This window comes from Lissotriton vulgaris, chromosome 1_1 (genome assembly GCF_964263255.1).
Source record: "Lissotriton vulgaris chromosome 1_1, aLisVul1.2, whole genome shotgun sequence".
Taxonomy (NCBI): domain Eukaryota; kingdom Metazoa; phylum Chordata; class Amphibia; order Caudata; family Salamandridae; genus Lissotriton; species Lissotriton vulgaris.
In genome coordinates, this window is record NC_141685.1 from 444069483 (window position 1) to 444085941 (window position 16459).

General features: G+C 44.7%; 1 protein-coding gene across 6 annotated transcripts in view; it reads left to right on the forward strand.

Moving 5' to 3' along the window:
* PATJ (PATJ crumbs cell polarity complex component) overlaps positions 1 to 16459 on the forward strand; it is a 1366227-nt gene that overhangs the window by 80354 nt on the left and 1269414 nt on the right. For all 6 annotated transcript variants that reach the window (XM_086953328.1, XM_086953320.1, XM_086953345.1 and 3 more), the window contains exon 6: positions 6198 to 6396. In XM_086953328.1, coding sequence (XP_086809454.1) covers positions 6198 to 6396 — 199 coding nt within the window. The remainder of the gene's footprint in view (positions 1 to 6197; positions 6397 to 16459) is intronic.

A 16459-nucleotide genomic window follows, 5' to 3' on the forward strand; every position in this document is an offset into this window, starting at 1 on the left:
ACTTAGGTACACCCCAGATTGGATACTGGGGTACCCTTATAAGTCCCTAGTATATGGTACCCATAGCATTGGTGCCCCAGAGGTTTCCCATGGGCTGAAGCATGTATTATGCCACCCATGAGAGAACATTCAAAATGGAACTACAGGCCTGCCATTGCAGCCTGTGTAAGTTGGTGCACGCACCACTTAATAAAGCAATAGGTTTACTATATCTAAGGGTCACTGCACTTAAAACGTATGTCACCCCTTTAACAGGCTTTTGTAATCCTGAAGGCAGGGTTCTTGGTTCTAAGTGAGAGGGTTCCCCTGCAGGAGCAGGACACCCCTGCAGCCTACGGAGTCCATGCTTATGGGTTGTCAGTGAAGCAGCCATATACTATATAGAGTGGCACCGCGTAATTACACGATGATCATCTCAAAAACGGCTGAAATGAATCCTATCATGTTTAATATCAAACATGTTGGAATCCTATCCGCACACCCTTTATGGGTGGGAGGTACGATTCCAAGCACTGGAAGAGCCCTCCCAGACACGATTTAGTGTATTGGGACCTGGTGGGTGCGCTTGCCAGCGCCTGAAAGTCTGCATGAGGAGCACATTTATTGTCCATGTGCATAGGCCAGTTCAAACCAGTTCTGGGAGCCGTTGGCACCCGCTCTGGTGCGAAACTGGACAAACGGCATGAGTGTAACCTCCCACCTGTCTAGACCCTCCCCTGACTATTCCCAACCCTTTCCCTAGGGTACGTAAGGGCTTACCTGGGTGTAGGTCTCTAGATTAGGCGTCAGATAAGATTCAGATCAAAAATCACTGCAGTTCTACCGTTCTGGGCAATCTGGACTTCACTGTATTTCGTTTGGGCCTGACTTTGTCTCCCTTCCAGTCCGCTGCATCGTCTGTGCCTGTGCATCATACAGGAACCTCCAAGGCCTGTGAAGCATTAAAGACACCTGAAGTAATCTCCCTTGGAGTGAAGAAGTCATTCTCCTGCATTTGTAGGCACCGCAACTAGGTCGACCGGTCTGCAGATCGTGAGCTCCTATGGACTCTGTGGGCTCGGCAACACAGGTGGTTGTTTTCCACAGCTCCCGAGGCCTGCTCTGCCCTCTCACCAACTTTGAGGCCAGTGTCCCTCATGGGGGTTGCAATAACCAACCCCCTGTGTATAGCATCCAACTTGCAGTTGCAAAGGCTTGTTGGCTTCTTTGCAAGAAGATCTTCGGGCTCCAAGTAGCCCACAACCTCGAGCACCACCTGTGAGCAGAATATTCAGCCACGCCGCATCGTGTGCATTGTGGCCTGCATCTTTTGGTGAGCGGCTTAAGGTCCTCTCACGACTCCAGTGCCTCTGGCCGTGGGTCCACTTAGGGTCATACTTGTTTCTTTTAGGCTCCCCTGATTGCTCGGGCCTGCCATGACTCCCCTGCCTTTGGGGAGTCCCCTGGACATTGCGTGTCCTGACGTTGCTCCTACTTTGATTCCTGTATAGCTTGCCTTTGCCAAGGCCTGTTGGTGCTCCTGCCGTAAAGCGACCCCTCAGCACTCAACATCCTTTGTGGGACAGCTCGTGCACGCTCCTGCTCCTCCTCAGCTGCAGAGTCATGGTCATCCTAATCTATCCTGAAGCACCCAACATCGGAGGGCATTCATCTTCCAAGTATCCTGGTCACCCCTGAGTGACCTAGACTCTGTCCTCCCTGTTTTCAGGTACTCCTCTTCAAGAATCCACGTTTGGATTCCCATGGACACTTTCTCCTCTACCAGCAGCTGCACTTTCCTGAAGTCCTCGATTGGGTTTGACTTCGGTTTCTGACACCACTTCACTCGTATGCACCCGGCTTCCCTGGTGTAGGTAACGTGGGTAGTAGGGAATTCATGGGTGGGTTGGCTCTCCAACCTTCTGTCTTCCACAGGTTTCTTCAGGGTCCACTGGGAAGGGTCCTTAATCTTTAAAAATCCAACCACGACTTGCACATAGACTTGTACGGAGCACGCAGCCATATTCCCACACTGCACACGCTCTCAGTGGGGTCCCTATCTACTTACCGTGGGTGGTTCTGTGGGGCCCCAGCAATTATACGTCCTCTCCATATCATCCTGACTCGAGTTGTGGTTCTTATACCACTTTTTTAGTCTATGGTTTGGTCCCCCCCGGGGCCACTGCGTATTTCGTGCTATTTACTGTTTCTTTGCTAATGTATTGTATAAATAAAGTTTATTTTTATAAAGGCTTGGTGTCGTTCTTTTCACTTAATGTATACTATAAGATTGTATTCTGGTAAAACAAGCTGCTTTACACTCCTTCAAGACTAAGCTTGAAGGCTATTCTCCACAGCTACCACTTAGAGAGCTTTCTACGGTAGTGTAAGACCTCTTAAATCACCATAAGGGTTGTCTGGACTTGTGCAAGATGCCCACTTACATTAGGCGACATCATATACCATATACTGTCACAGTACTGATGGTTTCACCCCTGAATCTGACTCCTGTACTTGGCTCTGCTGGCTGAACTTAAGTCAGTGTACACAGCCTCAACTTCAGTCTTTGCTTCTTAGTGGCTTTCCACCTTGCTCATCATTCAGGTTTAGGGAACAGCAGGATAACCCTCAGATCAACATAAAGAACTAGTAAGAACAGAAGCAAGTCTACCCAATCCATTATTTGTAAATGTTAAACCGAGTACATGTTTCAACAATTTTATAAAAACGAACAATGTATTTCCTCATATCCACCGATTTCATGTTCGAGGATTCAGCAGATTTTTAACAACGAATAATGAATGTCCACCTATCATTAAAGCAGAAGAATGTTTTATACATTCTAGCTGCATATTTAGTTGTGATAATGTGCTAATTTAACTCCTGAAAATGTTTACTTACACCTGATGCCACGTCCTCAGTCCTACAAATAAATGTGTATTTAAATAGCAGCAGCATAGACCGTCATAGGCTTATGTTGAATTATGTATAAGAATATGTTCTAATATTCATTTTTCCAGGAAAAATGTTTTAATTCTGAAAATTAGAAATAAATCATTTATTTTTTTTTAGGTTTACGAATGTCAAATTATGGCAAAAATACTGTTTCCTCACTGTAGTGACAGTCTACTGTGCGGACCCAAGTCTGACCCCACATCAATAAGTAACGTTTAATTTAAACCCGAAAACAATCTCGTGCTGGTAAAAAGGAAGGAGACATTCGCAACGGATTCCCTGCCTCGAAATGCAAACGAACACCTATAGGAACACTAGATGGCAGCCATCACATATTCTAACAAAGGAAGCCAAGAAGCACATTGTCTCTGACTGATCGTTCGAGGTAACAACCTGATGCCCTGTTATCAGAGCGCGTAGCCTCACTAGCAACATTTAAACTCCCTGCAGCATCCCGTGATCTGCTGTCAATCAAAAATTCAAACTTACCAAAGGAAAATTCTTGGAAAGGGCATGTGACCGCAGCAATCGTGTCAGAAGAAGATGGACGACCCCAGCCCACTGCACCCCTCCTTATCCCAAAAAACTCACATTTGTAATTGTTGGGTCTTACTCAATGACCAAGGCATATAGACCTCGAGCTAATGCTGCCATTACGTACAATTAAAAAGTTGTTGTCGTTTTCTAAGGTGTCGCCATTACAGAAAAAGCAATCTCAGGAGTTGTCAGTAAAATAATTCAACCCTATGTCAATCCATACATCTGATCTGACGAAGAATATGTCTATGGAATTGCCTGTAGTTAATATAATAACAACACGAGAGAGGGGGGCTGCGCCCTTGATTCCGCAGGCACGTGCACAGTGACTGATGCTGTCTTCGCCCTATTTTACCTGGTGAAGCAGATTAGGAAGGCCTAGCCACATTTAAGCAATACACTTCTGAGCAATGCGTCTACTACGATTGTAGGTAGGCTGTGACATCCCTCGCGCTCTTCCCACTGCTCACAGAGGCTGGGCATCAGGGGTCTGTGGGCCTATTCTGTTTACTGAGAGGTGAGCGACTGGCTCGGCTCTTAGAGCCTGTGCACGAACCGAGCCCTGGAAATATCTGCTATATGAGTCATACATCAAACCACTTAAAATATGATAAAGTGTCTTTGAAATCGAAAAAAGTTTATTTCTTTGCCATGTGGCAGCTTCGACAGTAATGCGCCACATTATAGCACTGCACCGAGGAGTGCTTATTAAAAGTGATTGATAGTTTTAAACATAAACCATAAGTAAACTGAGGCAAGACAGTTGTCATGTAAAAAACCATGTAAGTGACCCAGATTTTTATAAAGCAATATTATAGTCTATTAATTCAAACACCAGAGGTTTTTTATTCTGAACTCACATATTTGAAAGTGCTTTTATACGCGATAATGACGAAAAAGAAGATTTGGTGGAATAAAATATTTGTCTAAGATCGCACAATTTAAGTGGGGAAGTCGTGATTTATCTAGGTTTTCTGTTTTCACTTAGTCCATATCAACCAATTAACAGGTATCTGTTTGTCTTCCGATTTGTTAAGGCTTAGTTTTTACCTCGGTGTGTATTTTTCTGCTCTTTCTATATAGCCCAACTCGACCCGAAGGGATAGGAGTGCTTTATGTGAGCACCCATTAGAAGGTCACATTCGTTTTTATAGGCACGGGGAGAGTAAGTGATTTGCCCAGAATCACAGGATGATGAGCTGATGCCGAGACTCATACCTGTCCCCAGTTCCAAAGCTTTAGTCATACCGCCCCATCCATAGAGGATGGCAGGCAGAAGGCACACATTGAAAGCTCGGTTCGTTACGTGCTGGTGTTGCCAATTGGACCTCGGGCTGAGCCAGGCTTCAGGCTCAAAACTGGCTCGAGATTTCAGTGGCTGGCCCACCTCTAGCTTTACTTATTCATTTGAAGCAGAAGTGGATTGATGACGAATAAAGACACCCCCTTGCCTTACTAGGCTCCACTTCCCTTGGATCGAGCACCAATGATAAGCCGCAAAACAAGAACCATTGTACCCGTGGACCCTGAGGTTGTACCGCTAGTGTCTTGTGTGGACCAAGTTGGGTCCGCTTCCTACAGGTTTGAAGTGGACATATCAGTGAAGAGTATTTAGGCCTCATGTTATCAGATCTCAGGGATTGTCTTTAGCAGCCTCTCTCTGATTGGGCGTGAGTAGTATTTGGGTCTGGCAGTGGCCCAGATCAAGCATTAGCCCTCACGCCGATGAACATTGACCTGTGACTCTGGTATAGTGATAGAATAGGCATAGACTGCCAAGGGAACAATGTTAGCTATGGGCCTTTAGAAGTGCAGTCATAGATAGATGCTTGTAAGTAGTGTTAAACCTGGTAAAGCCTCCCGTAGGCATCCAGGTCCTCCACATTCCATGTTGCTGCTTCCAACTTCTAAGTGGCCACCTGTAAGAGAGCTTCTCCTGTAAATGTTGTGAACCTGCATCCCCACTGGTGTCTCCATTCTTTGGGGGATGAATGTTTGTGGTTACAAAATTCATTATTGTCTCAATTTGGCTTGGCTTTTGCCTGCCCCTGTTTTGATCAGTTGCCAACCTCCATGTGCCTTGGTAGATCAAGCAAGCAGAAAACATGACACAGGAAGGTCCACAACTGCCCGCTTACAAAGTGTGCAACAAGATGGTGGTCTAAAAGAAAAGTTTTGAGTAGTAATGCAACATGCCCCTATATCATGTGCTGCAGCATTGCCGCTCCTACACGCAGCAGCTTGCCAGGGAAACATCTTCCCCCCTGAAAGGGATCCAACTTCAGTACCGCCATGCACCTTTCCGCTAACACTTGCCCATGCCACTGCGGCTCACATGCCAGTCCACCCAAGTGCCTGGGCCATTTACAAACTTAGCAGGCGAATGCAGACCCCTCATGATGTGGGGTTGGGATTCTCCACACCCCATGCCCCCAACATAAGGACCAAATCATAGATCTTTCTATCTGAGCCTCTGCCGAACAGTTTGGGAATATATGTATGTTTCTGTAATTGTCAGCCATATATCTGTGTTTCTGTAATTGTCCGCCTTATATGTATATTTCTGTAATTGTCACACATGAGAGAGTAGTACTGGTTGAACAGGTAGGTGAAAACGAAAGTAGTGACAATAAGTATGTTTTACATGGCACTGTGGCTATAAATGTCTGCTTATCAGTATGTTACATTTACACTTACCATTTTTTTCCTCTCCATTTGTTATCCAGAGATGGGAGACTGAAAGAGCATGACCACATATTGGCCATTAACGGAACTCCTGTAGATCAGAATATTTCTCATCAGCAGGCCATTGCATTGCTCCAACAATCTACAGGATCCATACATTTGGTGGTTGCAAGGGGACATGGTTACCGAAATAGCACAACTGCTTCCAGCATTTCAGGTGGCATTACATCTCCTGAAACTGTAAGTGCATTACTCTTGAAGCCCACTCTTTACAACATTTCTTAGGGTTCGCTGCCTGCAATCTTGTTTTTTTCTGTGAACATCCAGATAGGGTAGAATTTTCCTTTTTATTTAGTTTTGAGCAAGGCAAATCCACCATCCGAATCTAAGAATATGAGGGCTTGAAACAGCAGTTCTCGTGAGGTACACTTGCATGAATACAAGGCATTTTCCAGTATTCTACTCCCTAAATTGTCCAATGTAAAATAATCGGCAAACAATGCATGCTTTTATTGCTGCATGCCATTACAGCGACATGGTTTGCTGTAGGGGGATAAGGTGTTAGATTTATCTCCAACACCTTCCCTACTGTTGCACTGACTGGAGTTGGAATAGTAAATTATACTATTCCAAACTCCAGCGCACCCCAGACAGCAAGTCAAGGTGAAAAATTGCGTTGCAACGGCATGCAGGGTAAAAACATGCGTTGTAATGTCATACAACCATAATAACCCAGCAATCCCACCCATTATGGAGAAGGTTGTAATAGATGTGCTCCGAAGACACGACCAGGTATGGGTGCGGCAATTGTTTCAGAACTCAAAGCTTCTAACGCTTGAAGAGTTCACTGATCTAGGCACTAGTGCCTTGTTAGATATTCGTATATATCGTAGGCTATATAATGCAGTAAGAGCCAAGAACCAGCAAAACTGATCCCTGAGCGAGGATGAGTGACTACATTGTACAGATGGTTTGCGGACAACAGATGTGATGGGACAGCACCAGTACTGGGAAAATGGGCGATTGACCTAGAAGAACAAGGGACATAAGATAAGGACATAAGATAAATAGTCTTACTGCTGTGCACTGACACACACACTACTGTCCTCCAATTAATTCTGGTGCCTTTTTGTTGGGTCACCATAGTAAAGGTAAAAAAATACTTTTATTTGATCTGTTAAAATCATAAAAAGAGTGGACCATACCACCATGATGAAAACGTCATAATTCAGATAGATACAAATGACATTAAACATTTTTAGTTATCGTAACCCTCGTGTGGGATGGAATCGAAGAGCAGTGGATTATCATAACAGCGATGTAAACAGGTCCATGCTTTCTGTTGAAATTAAAATGTTAATGCCAGAGGAAATTGGAGAGGGAGCGGAGATCAAAACTGCTATACATAATTTTCAATCCAGTTTCGTCGGTCACCATAGTTTCAAATTCTGGAACATTTACTGGTAAGATCATGTTTGTGCCTAGGGCATGGCATAGAAAGGGGCTTTGGAAGAAAGGGAGTACAGAAACAGGTCTGAAAAGACTTAGGCCGGCTATTTTATACCCTTCTGCCAGGTACTTATTTTGGTGTTCCATTCTTTACAAGGTTTTGTGCTGCTTCTTTTCTAGTTCATGTGCTGCTAGGGTAAAAAATTTGACGGTGTTACAAGACAGTTGAACTGAAGAACTGCTGAGGCATTTTATGACGGCCGCTCTGCAAGTCCGGATTTGAGTTTCTCTTAAGATCGGTCTTAAAAGTGACGTCCTTAGGTTAATGTAGTGCCGGACAGATGCATAATAGATGTAGTAGTGTCTCTGCTCCGTTGCCACAGAGGCGGCAGTCCAGGGATGGCCAGGTCTGTAGCCATGTTGGGGTGAGATCTTTGTTTGAAAATGAACCCAATCTCAATAAGGTCAATATCCGCTTGTAGTGATCTCTGAAGCATTCTTGCAGATAGGGTTGTGGTTTCATATGCTTATAGGATGGAATCACTGCCCGTGCATGACTTTTACCGGCAAATATGGTTTTGTCGGATTGAAACGATAATTTTTTAATTGATTTGTTTGTGATTTTTTTGAAAACAGGGTATGACATGGGTGTTTGCCAGGCTTCCTCCAGATTTAGCTATTGAAGCGCTTGTTTTAAAATTTGACGTATCGAATTTTTGTTCGTTGATTGTATTTCTACCTCCTTCCAGTCCCAGCAGTGGTGGGCAAAAGTGTTGTCTTCGGCAGCCCTCATGCGCCAGTAATGTTTGGCCAGAATACCTTGTCTGGCCTGCGTCTGGTTCGTTAATCCATATTCCAGGCGTATCTGCGCTTGAGAGATTTGTCGTGGGATTAAAAACAGTTTTTTATACAGTCTGGCCTGAGCTAGATTTAGCATTTGGGAGTCCTTAGTATCCAGCATTACCGAGCCATATGTTATCGCTGGCAGAAATTTTGCAGCCACTACCTTTAGCAGATGGTTTGTTGAACTACTACTTAGGCTTTTCTGTAAAGTTTTAAAAGCAAAGCATAATTGTTTGGTTTTTGTGTTGACATGTTCTAGATGTTGTTTGTAACTTAAATGGTGAACAAAAAGAATCCCCAGATATTTATATACATCTACCTGCGATAAAATACTTGAGTTTATCCTCCAGATTTATTTATTTTTATTTTATTTTGAAAGTTTTATATAGCGCGAACACAGGGATGTGGAAATCCTATAGCCCGACGCCCAGGACATATTGTTTGGGGTCAAGGGCAACAAGTTTTAATGTGCATTTTGTCCTTGGGACAAGGAGGCCCAACCCCCAGCTGCGCAAACCCTTTGGCTGCCAGTTTGCAGTACCACATTAAGGCTCAGGGAAGGGCACTGCCTTCAGTTAAGTTAATATTTGTGTACATATGTTAATGCTGTTCAAACTTGTATTTATGGTTCATTAATTGAGAGCCTTTATTATTAGGCTGAGCGCTCTCAGTAAATGTAAGTTTCTGACTGCACTACTGACAATGGTTCCAGTATAAAATTGTGGACACACGGTTTCGAAGTTTAGCAATATGAGGCTATGCATAATGCTCCCACAATGCTCTCTGATTAGATGCAAATATTTGCAGAAGCTTGAAAGCAAGATTAATGATTATTTGCTTTCAATATAAAATGTTCCTAAAAAATGAAAGTAGGAAAAAAATGTTTTTGCTAAACTAGTGTAAAATTTCAGTTACCATTTCTTTTCAGCATCATGTTGTAAAATGTGTTGATGCACGCTAGTATTTCCCCCAAATATTCATATTAGAAAATCAGTGTAACCAGTTTCAATAAGATCTTGGGGGAAAAAATAAACAAGCATTGGCAAAGCCAGTAGGCCTGAAATGGTAGTCAGCTTTTTAGTTTTGGCAATATGTGACTTGTTTTGGCATGGTTTTTTAAAACCTTATTGATGTGAGAGCTGCCGGACCCTCACAAATATAACAAACATTGGCAATAGCAAAAATTGTTTTTGGTCTCAAAAAAAGCACACACTTCCACATTAGTTACTGGCACTGAACAAAAACTATGTTGTGTGCCGATATGCTCCTTGTGAAAGAGCAGAATACTGTCACTCACAGTGAAGCAAGCCGATACAGAGAGAGAATTTTAATATACACAAAATGTCATGGGTAATGCCAGACCAAATTAGGGGCCCAATTATCAAAGAAAGTCTCAAAAGTGCATCCTTGGTATATGTCCTATTATGGGCAGCTATATGGCTTTTGTGAATTCACAAGAATTTACAGCAGTAGGGCAAGAAATAGTACTCCTAGAAAATATTTGTGAACTGCATTTTAGCCTGAGCAAATATGCATGTATAGATTTACTCATGTAAACACCTGACTGTTTGCAAGTTTATTTTCACTCGAAGCAATTTTTTCCCAACTCTGGAAGAAGTTTTACATCTGCCATTGTCAGGAGTAAATTTTCAACATTTCTCAGTATAGGAAAAGATTAGAGAAGAGTTGTTAAAAACCCTTAAAACATGCAAGTTATTAGGTTTTCACAGACTCGAAAGGACATTCCAACCCTGGAACTATTGATTACCACTACCTTCAATCCCAGTATGTAGATCTGCGGAAACGTAGAAACATAAAGGGATTGCTAGTATTGAAACACTAGTATGGTATGAGCCCTGGCATAATCAGAGAGGCTGTTTAAGAGTTCTTATATAATGAGATTACTGCCATAATTTGTCGCCGCACAACATGGCACCAAAGGGACAAGTGGATTTTGTTACAGGACAAGTAGATTTATGAAGCAACCTGCCCCATGGACAAGTAGATATTTTAGAAAATTCCACACCCCTGGCGAACAAGATCTTTGCAGATATCAGAGCGCTTTACAGACGATGGGTACAACATGTGAGTAAATAACAATTGTGGTGGGGAGGATAAATGTAGGAGCGTAGTCAGATAGATACATCAATGGTGATACAAATAAAAATAGGTGGCAGCTTAAACAATCAGGTAAGTCAATAACACGAGTCATACAAAAATGCAAAATGATCAGTAGAACAGAATGGTTCAGCGTTTGTAAAAAACTTCCCTAGTGATAATTCAAGTGTATTTAGCCATGAAGATAGCCTTTACTTCTTTCTTAAAAAGTATGGTGGAGGAGATGAGCCTGGTTTCAGGGGGGAGTGAGTTCCAGATCCTGGGTGCCATTCCTGAGAAGGAGCGTTTATAGGTTTTTTCCTTGCGGAATTTTTGGGGCTTTAGCAGAAGATTGTTTGAGCCTCTAGTGTTTCTGGAGCCTCCAGAAATCGTCAGCTTCTGAGCGAGGTATCCGGGTGAGCTCAGGTGGACAGCCTTGTGCGTCATGCAGGCGATTTTCAGGTGTATTCTGGCTTCAAAAGGCAGCCAGTTCAGCGATTTCAGGTCAGGGGAGATGTGTGAGTGTATTTTTGATCCAGTGATGAGTCTCGCTGCTGCGTTTAGAGACGCTCTTATGGGTGCCGTAGTAGTTAGGGGGAGACCGCAGAGGGCGATGCTGCCGTAATCTATTCGAGGGATGACTAGTGCTTGTACCGCAGTTTGGAAATCTTTGGCTGGAAGGAAGGGTTTGAGTTTCCTTAGGGTATTGATCTGAAAGTTCGCACCCTTTGTTGCTTTGTTGATGTGTTCCTGCATGTTGAGGTTGGTGTCAAGTGTTCTGCCTAAAGATTTTGCTGAGTCCACGATGGTGGGCTGAACATTGAGTGCCGTTAGGTGTTTAAGCCAAATTTGAGCGGTAGTGATCTTCGCGGGAGGTGAGATCAAGAGGAACTCTGTTTTAAGAGCATTGAGTTTGAGATGATTAGCGGCCAGCCAGGATTGGGTGCTTCTGATCGTAGAATTCAAGAGCATAATGTCTTTGGGTGCTTGTAATTTGAGATACAGTTGGGTGTCATCGGCGTACATGTGGAAGTGAACGTTGGATGCTTCTAGCAAGGTGGTGAGAGGCTCCATAACTAGGTTAAACAAAGTTGGGGAAAGGGAGGATCCTTGTGGGACGCCTAGCGATACAGGTATTGGCGAGGACATCAAGTTGTTACTCTTGAATTTCTGCGATCTGTTGTGTAGAAAGGACGTGAACCATTTGAGCACAGTTCCAGATAGACCCATTCTTGTGTTTAATAGTTCGAGTAAATTCTAATGTTTGACGGTGTCGAATGCAGACGAGAGATCAAGAAGGATGAGGAGGCAGGTATCATTTTGATCTAGGATTTGAAGGGCGTCGTCAATTATGTGAGTCATAGCAGTTTCTGTACTGTGATCTGCTCTGAAGCCTGATTGATGAGGGTTGAGTAGATCAAACTGATTAATGTGTTTAGTCAATTGTACTTGTGCGCATTTTTCCAACAGTTTGGCTAGAGTCGGAATATTGGTAATGGGACGGTAATTATTTAGATCCGAGGGGTCGGCTGTCGGTTTCTTTAGTAGAGGTGTGACTTGTCCAACTTTAAGGGCGTCTGGGATGGTCCCTTGTTGAAGTGAACTGTTAATAATTTTAGTCCAGAGTGGGAGGAGCGACGGGGTAAGGTCTTTGACAGCATTAGCAGGAAGGGGGTCCGTGAGGTGATTGGCTGGTTTAACAGTGCTGAGCAGTCTACCAATTTCTTCTTCCGAATAGGTGGCAAAGGATGACCATGTGGCATTGTTTTTTGGTTCAGTGGGTGCTGTGCAATGGGGTTTGGAGTAAAGACTTACGTCAATGAGGAGATCATTCTTTATGTTATCGTTTTTTTGGATAAAGAAAGAGGTGAAGTCTTCACAGGAGGGTGCTTTGTCCAGAGTGCTGAGTGGTTGGGGTTGTTCCTTGGATTGTGTTCTGATTAGCTCAAACAGCTTTCTCGGACGATTTTTGGCTTGGTCGAGCTGCCGGCTGAAAAATTCTGATTTAGACCGTTTTATTTTCCTGAAGTAGGCATTTCTCTTTTTCTTCAGTGTTTTTAGGTGCAGTGCGGAGGGAGCTGATCTCCAGGTGCGCTCTGCCATTCGCATAGCCCGTCTGTCGTCATTGAGACTCCCGTCGTACCAGGGATTGGACATTTTTGTGGAGGCTCTTTTTAGCTGCATAGGTGCAGCTTCATTAACTATTGAGGTCATAGCGTTGAGATAGTGATCAGTCAAAGCTTGGACATCCGTGACGCCGGTAGGAGGAAGTAGGAGGTTGCAGCTGTTGGGGGGTAGAGAGTTTGGATTGAGTTTTTTCAGGTCTCTTTTCCAGACTTTGGGCTTGAAGGATTGAACCGGGTTCAATTTGACTTTTTCCTTGATGAAGAATGTGACAATATGAGGATCTGACCAGTCACCGGGTTGGATAGATTCAAGTTGGATAGAGTCCTCTTTGGAGATGATAAGGTCAAGGATAGAGCCTTTCTCGTGGGTCGGGCTGTCGCATATTTGGGTGAGGTCGAGGGCGTTGAGGAAATTTTTAAGACTATTTACCACTGCGTCATTATGATTGTTCCAATGGAGGTTGAAGTCACCAAGGTATATTTGTGTGAGTTGTCGACCACAATTGGTTGAGATCAAATCCATGATTTGTTGCGAGAAGGTACGGCTGTCCCCTGGTGGGTGGTAAATGCCGTGAAGAGTGCATATCGGTTTGCCCTCACTGATAATATCGAGGCAGATGTATTCATAGGAGGTTGGGGAGGGTAGGGAAGGGGAGGTTACTTTCAGGACAGAGAGGTTACTCCTGTGTATGCATGCGACACCCCCACCTTTTTGACCAACCCTGTCTAGTCTAGTGATGTGGTAGTTGGGGGGGAACCAGTATGTCCATTATAGGTGTAGACGATTCAGTTAGCCAGGTTTCCGTCATGATAATTAGGTCAAGGTCCAGTTTTAGGATGAGATCAGCGATTGCAGAGGAGTGCCTAGAGGCCGATCTGCAGTTGAGGAGGGTGCATTTGAGACGGGGTGCGTCGAAGGTGGAGGGGGGTTCTAGAGAGAGGGGGACTTTTCTCAGGTTACTAAGGATAGAAATTCTGTTGTTCAGTGTGGGAGGTCTAAGGGGGTTTGGATGAATCGTTGAAATGGCGCGGAGGGTGGTGGGTGTGTTGTTATGGGGAGCTGGGTCGTAGGAGCGGAGGAGGGTGACTGTGTCAAGGTACGATAGTCGGTTGCAGGAGCGGTGGGGACGGTTTTCACGATCGCGAACGGGGATTGAGGTCTAGTGTGAGGGGCGTTGAGTAGGAGAGTCAGCCGACCGGGTGGAGGTCCTGTTGGGAGGGGTGGTGCTGGTGGAGTAGGCGGGTGGGGGGTGTCTGGGATGTGTGTAGAGTAGTTGTTTGATGATGTGAATGTCTTCTTTGAGCTTGAGGAGGGTGGTGGGTGAGGAGTGACTGGAGTGTGTGCAGAGTAGTTGTTTGATGATGTGAATGTCTTCTTTGAGCTGGTGGAGGGAGGCCATAACGTACTCTAATGTGGGATATGTGTAGGTGGTGGGGATGGGAGGGTTGGGGGTGGATGACATCGGGGGGAGGTTGTTGGTAAGGAATAGGGTATTGGTGGTAGGCGGAGGGTGCAGGGTGGAGGATGGGCGTATGTTAGTGGTGATGGGGGCGCGTGTAGGGTAGTGGGGGGTGAGAATGGGGGGGGAAGTGGGATTGTATGTGGTTCTTTGTTGAGGAGGCGGAGTTGAAGTGATAGAGGCGGCGTGTTCTGTGTGGTTGGTTAATGGGTGGAAGTGGGGGCTGAGAATGGGGGGGGGATAAAGGGTGGGGTTTGTCTGTGTGCGTGTCGATCCGATGCTGAGCTTGATTAGACGGGATGTGGGTGGGAGCTGTGATGTCATGGGTGAGGAGAATGGGAATGTGGGCTGGTGTATGGGGGGAGGGGGTACGGCTGGTGTATGTGGGGCAAAGATCTATGTCTTGATTGAGGGGTGTGGGGTAGCAGCAGTGGATGGGTGCATGGCTAAGGTGCCGGTGGTAAAGGAGAGGTGCGTGTCGTTTTGGGGCTGAGCTAGATTAGCGGCGTTGTGGATGTGGGCTGAGGTGTCAGGGGTGAGCGGAATGGGAGTGGTATGAGTGGGGGTCAAGGTGTTGGTGGGGGGGGAGGGGGTGCGGCTGGTGTATGTGGGGGAGAGGTCTGAGTCTGTGATTGAGGAATGTGAGGTGGCTACAGTAAGTGGAGGAATGACTATGGTGCCGGGGGTAGAGGAGAGGTGCGTGTCGTTTAGGGGCTGAGCTAGGATAGAATGGTTGTGGTTGGGGGCTGTGAAGTCAAGTATGATAGGACTGAGAGTGCTGTGAGTGGGGGTCCGCGGTTTGGAGAGGTGCTGTATGAAAGTGGGGAACAGGTTGTCTAGTAGTTCCAGGTTCCTGTCTGTGGATTGGATTAGGACAATCCCGTTGTTATAGATAGTGATGGTGGTTCTGCCCGGGAAGAGTTGGGAAGGTGTGATGGTGAGTGTTCGGCCATGAGCGGATTTCCTGGAATTGGAGACGGTGAGTAAAGAGAGGAACGATTTTCTCCATTGAGCTCATCGTGTGGTGTGGAAGATGATATCAATGTTTACGGCACCATTGACCGGTGAGAAGTAGGTGTCTGCAAAGGGGGTTTCAGGGTGGGACCTCAGTAAGTTGTGTTTAAAGCGTTTTGCAGCGTTTTTGGTGAGTGCGGGTGGGTAGTTGATTCTATATGTGTGCTTGCCGATGAGCTCCATGTTGGGATGACGGAATAGGTAGGGGCGTGCGGGTGCCCAGTAATCGCCGGATGCAGGGAATAAAAGTGACACTAGTGAGCAGCCAAGGTATATGAGGTAGTAGTCAACGCAAACAGGGATAAAGATTGTAGCAGGAGCGGAATATAGATGAAGCCAATAAGTTACATGGCACAGGGGCGACACCGGAGAGCAACTAAAATATGTGCAGTCGTAATCAGTGTGTACGGGAGGGAACGGTGTAATGGGTGCAGGTTACATCAATGTGACAAGTCTATATGAGAAATTAGTTGGTACATTCCAGGAATAGACGTGAATTCGATGTGGGTTACAAACAAATGCAGAATAAAGTAGACGTATAATGCTAATAATATACTGGAATAACATAAAATACCTATGCAGGCAGTAAAATACCTGAATCGAAAGTGACAGTAGTGAGTAGTCAAAAATATGTGAGGTACATGTGTCAGCAGCAAAATACAATTGCAAACAAAAGTCAAATGCAGAATAAAGTAGACGTACAATACTAATAATATACTGGAATAAAATACCTATGCAAACAGTAAAGTACCTGAATCGAAAGTGACAATAGTGAATAGTCAAAAATATGTGAGGTACATGAGTCAGTAGCAAAATACAATTGCAAACAAAAGTCACATGAGACAAGTGACACTAAATACAATACCACTGTAGAAGGCAAACATATGAGGTAGCCATCGGTGCAAGATACAATTAGGAATATAAAAATTTAATAACACGGTAAACGGCAAAGATATATGAGGTAGCAATCGGTGCATTACAGGTTCAGATAAAGTGAAATGTGCTGGATACAGTTAGGAGTATAGTAATATAATACCACTATGAAAGGCAGACACTCTATCATAGTCCGACGTGAAAGCACCAAGTGGTGTACATTGTGCAACCGATAAGAGTAGTCTAAAAAGGCCATAGGTCCGATGGTAGAGATGAATAGCCCATGATGGTCGCCCAAAGATAGACAGACTAATATGGCCGAACCGAAAGGGGAGATAGAAAAGTTGGTACTCTGTCTGCTGCTATTGCTTTGAGCCCCGGGAAGGGCAATATCACTTTCTATTTGAGCAAGCACTGCTCATAGCTTGCTGGGAGGGATGC